This window comes from Solanum pennellii, chromosome 7 (genome assembly GCF_001406875.1).
Source record: "Solanum pennellii chromosome 7, SPENNV200".
NCBI lineage: Eukaryota > Viridiplantae > Streptophyta > Magnoliopsida > Solanales > Solanaceae > Solanum > Solanum pennellii.
This window is the reverse complement of record NC_028643.1, coordinates 67,019,200-67,028,656: the sequence shown is the minus strand read 5'-3', so window position 1 is coordinate 67,028,656 and position 9,457 is coordinate 67,019,200. Positions and strand designations below refer to the sequence as shown.

General features: G+C 32.0%; 1 protein-coding gene across 1 annotated transcript; it reads right to left on the bottom strand.

Annotated features, from left to right (window-relative positions):
* Window positions 1-1,264: 1,264 nt before the first annotated feature.
* On the bottom strand, window positions 1,265-3,868 carry LOC107024243 (rhomboid-like protein 14, mitochondrial). Its single transcript, XM_015225185.2, has 2 exons — window positions 3,501-3,868; window positions 1,265-2,357 (listed from the first exon to the last, which is right to left on the bottom strand). Exons 1-2 carry the CDS (start codon window positions 3,717-3,719, stop codon window positions 1,581-1,583), a joined length of 996 nt encoding a protein of 331 aa, XP_015080671.1. The 5' UTR covers window positions 3,720-3,868; the 3' UTR covers window positions 1,265-1,580.
* Between the last annotated feature and the right edge of the window lie 5,589 nt (window positions 3,869-9,457).

Here is a 9,457-nt window from a genome sequence, read left to right as displayed (position 1 = left end):
TCAATGTGATTCATGTTTTTATTCGCGCATTTGAGACAGCAGTAGCAAATTCTGCCTGTTAAGAAATGCACAATGCAATAGTTAAAGAATGAATGTTACAAGATTAGAAGATTTTACCAGGTTTTAGGTCTAGGATTCTAGGTGAAGTACACATTCAAGGTAAATACACAACAAATAAAAAGAAGTTCATGCTTTTAAAGTCTTTAATCGAGTAATGGTGGGCAAAGAGTTCAATGTCTTTGTCTTCTGCAACTACTCCTTCCATTTCAGTTCAAAATAAGTACCCTTTTTAGCTTGAACACTTCTATGTTAACTACTTATTTCACTTTTACTTACTGTTAAACTAAAAACATGGGAGTGCGAACTCGGTTCCATCTACACACAATTATTAGCGCTCTTTCTCAATCAGGTCTGGAACACACAATATTGTTTAACTTTTCCCTTTGTCTTTACTACTCGATCGCGAGCTAGCATAGTTGTTGATATGGAATAGCCCTTCACTAGCTTGGAGCCTGAAAAAGCAAAGTCCGATCAGGTGAGGACCGTTATCCATCATTACTGAACCTGCTTGATACGTTGTAGAGGCGCTGCCAATTCTCTTTATGTCTTTACTATTCGATCGCGAGCTAGCATAGCTGCTGATATGGAATAGCTCTTCTCTAGCCTGGAGCCTGAAAAAGCAAAGTCCGATCAGGTGAGGGCCGTTATCCGTTGCTACTGAACCTGCTTGATTCGTTGTAGAGGCGCTGTCAATTCTCTTACACAAAAAAGGCATTTTAAGACGAAAAATATATATATTTCTCCACCTTCTAGCCTATATTTTCAAATTATTCACCAAATCTAAGACTAGGTCCCAATTCCCAATCTCATGTAATTTGATGTACATAAGTGTATCTCATGCAATTTGTCGTGTATGATACATGTATGATACGTGTCTATTTGTAAATAAAAGAATAATTATATATCTATATTTTTCTTTAAGCGGGTGCAAACTTCTTATTGGAGAAATAATAGTGAACAGAGAAAGTAGTTTATGGATTATGATGAACTGACTTTGTTCAAATTAGAGTAAAATTGAAAGAAGACCATTAACGTCTTCTTGATTACAGATAAAGCTTATTTTGAAATAAAATGAATAGAAAAACGATACTTATTTTGAATTGAATGAAGTAAACGCTACTTATTTTGAATTGAATGAAGTATCAATTTAACAAAACCAACACACATGACTTTGATATATCTAGCCCTTTTAGGTACATAAATATTGTCTAATTGCATGGATCCATTTATGGTTATTACCTATGAACATTACAGCTAAATAATCTCAATGTCTAATATAAGGCAAATATTGGATAATCGTTTGATTTTCAGCAATTTTCTCCATCCCTTACATAAACCAATATTAAATTCACAGTCAATAACATCTCCATCTCCATCTCCATTATCTAAAATAACATGACTCTGATGAACACCGTGCATTGATGGGTGCCAAGGCCCCATATTGACTATCTACAAGAATGCGATTATGACATCAAAACACGCTAAAACAGTTCCATCTAAACTTGATAACAATTTGCCTTTTATCTACCAAATCGGTGAATCCTCCTACGTCTTAATTCTTCCAAAGATAGATCATGAATCTCACTTGTTGAACCAGGGGATGATGGTGCATCACCGGTACGACCTGTGCCACACATTTCACAAACGTTCAGCCTACCTGAATTATCAAATGTACATGCATCACATCTCCACGTATGAAGTGTATCTCGTGCAATCCTCGCACCAGCAGTTCCTCTCCCAGTAATTCTAGGTCGATGTCGAAATAAGCTCTTCACTAATCTTAAAGGCCAGCTCAGCACATGGCTAAAACCTCTCATGAATTGTCTAACTGGATTCAGACCTGAATATGACGCTTTTAATTGCAAATACAGAAGGCCAGCTAGTATTCCCCCAAGGTGGCCAAGGAATGAGACACCAGGGACAAACATTTGTACGAGAACAAGCTCTGCCCAGGCAGCATAACGAGTAGGAACCATAAGTCCATGTACAGAGGTATACTCATCTGATTGTGCATTGACGATAACTTTCATGGCGAAGAGGACACCAGAAAAACCCACAGAGTATTCATTATAGTAGGGTCTCTCGTAATCAAAGAACAACAGAAGTGATTTTGCAAGCAACAGTGTAACACCTTGGGACATAGCAACTAAGGTTGCAACCATTGATGCAAACTCTGCACTACCCATCGATGTCTCCAATTGAATACCCTTCCACAAAAGTGAAAGCATATTGTACACCAGGTGAGATTCATTTATGTGGAAGAACGGCGACAGGAAGAATCGCTTGAGGTCTGTGTACTGCATCAGCAAAGCAAGTGTAAAGCCAACATAATAGTTTGAAATTCGATCTCCCAAAACTATAAATAACAGTTAAAGCTCTAGAAAATAGGTTAATATGGCACATATTGCTTACTAGTGTCGAATCATAGAAGCAGTATCTACTCAAAGGGCACCCACAATATGGAAAAGTGATAAATCAACTTCTCTCACTTGCTTGCAATCTATGTTGCTCGAACTCTCCAAAAATGTGGCTGCATCCATGTCAAATTCTCCAAAATGCACTACTTTTGGAGTCCAATATACGCACCCATCGACATTTTGAAGAGTCCAAGCAACACTAGATTGCAACTTTATGAACAAACTCATGAGTCCACACAAAACTCAGATATCCATCCAATGAATATCATAACCAACAAGTTCGCACAGAGCCAAGACCTTCGGTCTCTATCATTTGTATCCTCCGCAACTCTATCGAGAGTTTTACAGCTAGAGGGCAGAAAACTGCAATTTCTTTTATCTTCAAAGAGGGAATTGGTGTTTTAAGCCATGATAGAAGCCATATAAGTTCATCAACATATAAGAAAACCTTTACACATGCTAAGCTTATTTTACAAAAAAAAAATTAAATTTATTTTATATATGTAATAGCAGTTCTTCTCTGCTATGATCAAACAACATAGTTGGTTGTAATCTAGTAAAATTTTCAGACACAAGGTGTGTTTGATTTCCAATTTTCCTAATTGGTCAAAATGTTCTCTTGACAAACAAGTTCCTTGAGAATGAGAAAAATGATTCTCTAATGGAAATAAGGAAAACAAGGTATAGTCAAGTTTATTGTCTTCTTTCTACCCAATCCCTGCAACCCCCACCCCCAAACGCCCACTCCCCATCGATGTCATTGCGCCCATAGTGATTTGTTATATGACATATAAATGCTCTTCGAATAATATTTTCTCGCTTACTTACCGAACACTATAAAATTAGTAAGAAAAACGCTTTCCTTTGTACCAAACACACCCATAATATTAGTATCAATTACCCATACCAAAAGCTAAGTAACGTCTAGAAAAACAACAAAAGATTCAAACTTTAGTCACATATGGTGTCCAGCAAGAAACGAAATCATCAGTAAAAATAAAAAAGGCAAAAAGGGTTGATTACCTTGAGGATAAGGTGAGGATTAAACCAAACTTGATCGATTGTGGGAAGGAAAGGATGAATAAATTTGGGCCTCAAGTAAATAATGGTATTAGCGGCAAGAAGTGCAGCAGTAATAGGGGGTTTTCTGTCTAATCTGGAATACTCACTCAGCGTATGCAGCCCTAGCAGAGGAATCATACCACGAAATACTGATCCCCACTGTCCTCTTCCTCTCTCCATACCTAATTCGAGAATTTGGATGATTCTATTGCAAAGTCGAATTCTCTGAAATCAATCTTTTTCTTTTGAGCAGGTTTAGGAACATTTCAGATGTTTCGCCTTCTTCTCAAGGCCAAACTCTAGCTGTACGGTTACTTTTCCCAAAATTAAAGTATGGCCAATTTTTAAAAAATAAAAAATGATCAAAAATACTTTTGAACTAAAAAAAAATAATTAAAAATATTTTATATTTATCTTTTAGTCTAAATATACTCTTCTGTTATAAACAATTTGTATTACAGTGAATGTCTAATTATGTGGAGTCCTTGTAGGATATGGTTAAGAATCCTACTTGGGGATCAGGTAAGGTTTTCCCTATAAATAAAGGGGTTTTTCTTAATTGTAAAGTAGATTTGTGAAAGATTTATGAATCCTGAATATACTTCAAGAGAAATAAGCAATCTTTTCTCTTCTCCCTATTTTCTTCTTCTTCTAAATTTATATAGTCTCATAACACGTTATCAGCACGATTGTTCTATTCTTAAAGAATGATGAAGAAGACGGAAAAAGTGCAAAAGAGAACTTGCATAAGTTATGCAATAAGGTTCTTATATCTTCAAGGTATGATTTATCATTATGTTATAATTATTTATGTGACAGATCTAGAGGTACCATATAAAGTAAGTATTTAAAGAGACTTGTTGACTTTTTATACGTTTAATTTTAATCGATTGGGAAGAGAATTTCTTAATTTATTTTAATAATTGAATAAGCACAATTTAGTGAAAGGTATGTTTTCAACCTTTATATGAGGTATGTGATCTATTAAGCTATATTTATTAACTACTAATGTTGATTATAAGAATTCAATAATCTCAATTCTGTGTGTAATTATAATATACGATCATATTAATTGCCATCAAAAGTGATTAAATTACAATTATTTTGAAAGGCTTGAGGTTGAGTCTCATTGTGGGTAAGACGATAGATTTAAGTTTTATCGCACCAAAAGAATAAGACGATGGATTTATGTCTAATCGCACAAAGAGGGTAAGACATTGGGTTAAAGTCCTGATGCACCACGATGATAAGATATTGGGTTCAAGACCCGTCGATTTATGACCTAAGACACTTTTATATGGATAAGACATTGAATTTGTGTCTTAATGCACCATATTGATGATATAATAATGACTAAAGAAAAATTAATGTCTTTTAGATGAAGAGTTATGAAATTTACTGAATTTACTTCATTACAAAAGTGAATGTGGTATTAGTGCATAATATGTCTGAAAGAAGACAAGTGATTGAATAATGCACATAAATATGGAATGAGATACTAAAGCTATCATAATTTGATAAGCTCACATGTTTGTGTTCCATTCATGAAAAATGAGAACTTTTGATAAATGCTAAAATATGGATCCATTCTCTAAAGGGAATGAGGTGTAAGCCATCATGCTAGGCATGTGAAAGATTGCGACCTTGATTAATGATGTGGTATCACCAAGAATGTCTCTAAGAAGACATGTATTATAGAATAGTTTCATACTTTATCTTCAAGCTTGTATTGGACAAAAATTAGTGCAATTGAGGCACAATATATGATAAATAAAAAGTTTATTAATTCCAATACTTTCTTAGTTTGACACGATTGTCTGGGACATCATTAGTCTATAATGTTTAGACGAATTATGGAAAATTAAAATGAACATCCATGGAAGAAATTAAAAATTCTTTTAAATGATGAATTTTCTTAAACTACTTGTTAGCAAGACAAGCTAATTGTGAGACCATAAAAAACGAAAGTTGAGATTGAATTCTCTGCGTTCTAGGAACGTATACAAATATTTGTGGACCTAGTCATCCACTTAGTGGATTGTTTAGATATTTAATGGTCCTAATAAATGTTTCTTCTATATAATCTCATTAGTGCCTATTATTATCTCGCAACTTGATGTTTGCAAAAATGTTGGCACAAATAATATGTTACATGCATTATTTTCTTCAGATTAGTTCATTCAATGATGGGATCACGACTCACCTAAACGGTGAAGTAATTGAGAAGAAATAAATCTGAAAATTACACTTGGATTAGTAAAATTGAAATTTACTCATATAATAGTAAATTAGAAATTTACTAAAGCAAAAGGCACATGACGTAGTAAACTTGGAATTTACGAGCACTAATAATTTTATTAGTTGGAATGAATAATTTGGTTATCCCAAAGATGTGCATACTGAGTAATGGACATACATTAAAAAACTAGAAGATTCTTTAAGAACTCTTTACGTTGCTTGTTCTCGTGATAAAGTTGATTGGATCAACTAAAGTTGGGACTAAATCCCTAAATTCTGAAAAGTATAAAAGGTGAATATGAGTTTGTTTATCTATCATGTGATATGATAAAAAGATGCATCAATAAGATAATCACATGTGAGTTTGTTGTCAACTTGCAGTTTGACATTCGCAAAATTGTTTGTGCAAGATAATTGAGCTAAAAGCACAACTTTCATAATATGAAATCAAGTTAATTCATCTTGATAATATTGATAAATATATAAGAGGATGTGACATTAAATGTTTCATATATTGAATCATTGCTTATGAAAATAAAGTTTCATATGTTGATCTGAAATATGATATTACATACAAACATAATTGTATGAATCAAACCAATAATTTATGATCAATTTTTTTGTTAATTGATTTATGGTCAGGGACCAAATAGTTTTCATCTGATAATTTTGATATGCAATATATGATTAATGAATATACTATGATGCACAAAGATAGATTCTCCAAAAGATTGAGATATATGCTAGGTTGTCTAACATAAGGGGGAGATTAGAAGCAACACAAAAGTTGTAAATACTCCTATTGAATGTCCCTTAAGGATAAAGTCTATGACATACATGAAGCATGATAGACTAATCAATTCTAAATAAAATAATCCTTGAAAAATGGGGAGGATCAAAGAATCAAAATGATCATAATAAGGAGACAATGTGCTCTTGGAGAGCCTACGACATAACACTTTATGAAACCTCAAGAGAGGGGTAGCTACATAAAAATAATGAAGTGATGAGATCTCAATAAGTTTTGTCGTGTTGTGAATCGATACAAAATGGTATATCGTTGACAATATCTTTGATACAATAGCGCGCAATATTGTAAAAGATTATGAGGATATGAATTCTACATCTATTAAAGCATGCTTGTGTAGAAATAATTATCAAGTGAATAGTGGAATGATGCATCTTGGTAAGCGTGAAGCTTATTTGACTTGCAATCTAGGCACTAGAAAAGATGTCTTACATCTAATATTGAATGTTGTTACTTGACAAAATTAAATATCCAATGGGTTCAAAATCTAAAGCATATACAAGTTTTTGGAAAACTTGTTTATCATCCTCATAAGGATTAAATCGATCCAAAATGCATGAAGCATATACAAATATTGTTATGCAAGTTGATGACTAGAATTGAAACTCTTGAAGAGTTTTCAAAAGGCAATAAATTATTTGCGTAAAGAAGTTAAAGTAAGGAACTTGCAGAAATATTTGATCTTGAAGGGAAGATTCATAAAAGCAGATAGCAGAAATCATATTTCGTCAAGGTTTTTCTACACTAATGAGCTCCCAAGAATGGTGATATCAACATGTAAGAGGTTTGTTCAAGTAATACTATAGTTGATTTATTCACCATGTCTCTACCAACTACAACTTTCAAGAAGATGGTGCACAAGCTTGGAAAACGAAGATTCTAGTCTCAAAATTGATGTTGTCAGTAGGAGGAGTTAATACGCGATATACTCTTTTTTCCTCACAAGGTTTTGTCCCACTTGGTTTTCCTTGTAAGGTTTTTAATGAGGCATCCATAATGCGTATTATTAGATATGTGTACTCTTTTTCCTTCACTAGATTTTTTTCCCCACTGGGTTTTATCTAGTAAGGTTTTTAACGAGGCACATAATCTACTGACATTCAAGGGGGAGTGTTATAAATAATTTGTATTATAGTGAATGTCTAATTATCCTTCCATTCACCTTTTTGCTCACTTATAGCCTGCAAGTTGCAACTAACAATCCTCTATTTTAATTTTTTTTTTTGTTATGTGTCATTTTCTTATTAAATGAAATAAAATTCACCTCTATTAATTTTTTCCCATAATTTATCCAAATGAAAATAATATATCTTTTCAAGATTCAAAAAATACATTTTTTAATTTCTAGTATTTTCTTCTTTTTTTTCAAAAAAAATTGAGATAATTAATTTTTTTTAAAAAAATATTAGTCAATTTTAATTTTTTGGGAAAAAAAGAAAATATTAGATTTTAAAAAATATATTTTTTGAATCTTAAAAAGATATATTGTTTTCATTTGGATAAATTATGGGAAAAAATTAATTGATGTGGATTTTTATTTCATTCAATAAGAAAATGACACATAATAACTATTTAAAAAAATGGTTGTTAGTTGCAAAGGTATAAATGCGCAAAAAGGTGGATGAAAGAGTAATTTTAGACCAAAAGGATGAATAGAAAGATATTTTTAGACCAAAAGATGGATGGAGGGTATTTTTAGACCTTTTTTTGCGGTTCAGGGGTATTTTTGGTCATTTTTCGTTTTAAAAATAATAGGTTGTTCCATTTTACGTGGCATTATTTGAATGGATAAGTTTATGAAAAAATGAAGAGTTTCTGAAACTCGTGATCTAAAACAATTCTTGGATATTTATGTGATTGTTGATCATTTTATTGATAATAAAGAAGAATTTTACAGCTAAATTGTTTCTAATTGTAATAAGAGAAATTACTTGGATTGATACTTTTTAATAAATAGTTAGTGATTTTTAGCGATATTATTTATTTATTACAATTTATAGTAACACAACGTTAAATCTGCAATATGTATTAATAGTGAATTATGTAAATAGTAAATATATATTATAACAGTTTTTAAAAATATATTATTCTTGTTTCGTAAGAAATTGACACATTGTATTATAAGTGTATTAAAATGTGTCATAAATGTATTAATCATCAATAAAACTTGTATGATATGTGAAATAAATTGTTCTTTGTAAATTTATATTAAAATTGTATTATAAATGTACTAAAAGTGATCAAGTGAAAAAAATGTTAATTTCTATAAATGGTAAATATTTTCTTAATATAGTATAATTATGTAAGTTTCTCTTATAATAAGGACCTTTTTTTAGACGAACTAAAAAGGAAAGGGTGTCACATCTAGTGGGTCGGAGGGAATAACATTAGCAGGATATTTTAATTATTTACAAAAAAGAATTGTGTTTGGGAATCCCCACCCCACCATAACAATATTTTTTTTTGGCTTGATATATAAATATGTCATTTAACTTAATTTCAATTGACATTTATGTCCTCCAACTTTGAATCAGAGGCGAACCTAAGTAAAAAGATATGGGTGGATGTATAGCCATTAACTTCAGAAAACTTATGTATGTATATAAATATATACCTTGAGATATTAATATTTATTTTCCTAGGCACACTAAGACACCATAGTGAGTTTGGTGAACTAGTTGATATTGGAGGTCATGGGTTCGAATCCCATCTATTGGTAAGGGCGGTTGGAAGATTTTTGACACGAGACCTCATGGTGCAAAGTGCACAAAGCAAACATTGCATTCAAAGTCACTCATCTTCAAATGTGGGGTTCGCATATGCTTTGAGTATGCACAAATAGACAATTAAATTTGTATAAAATTGAATAAGT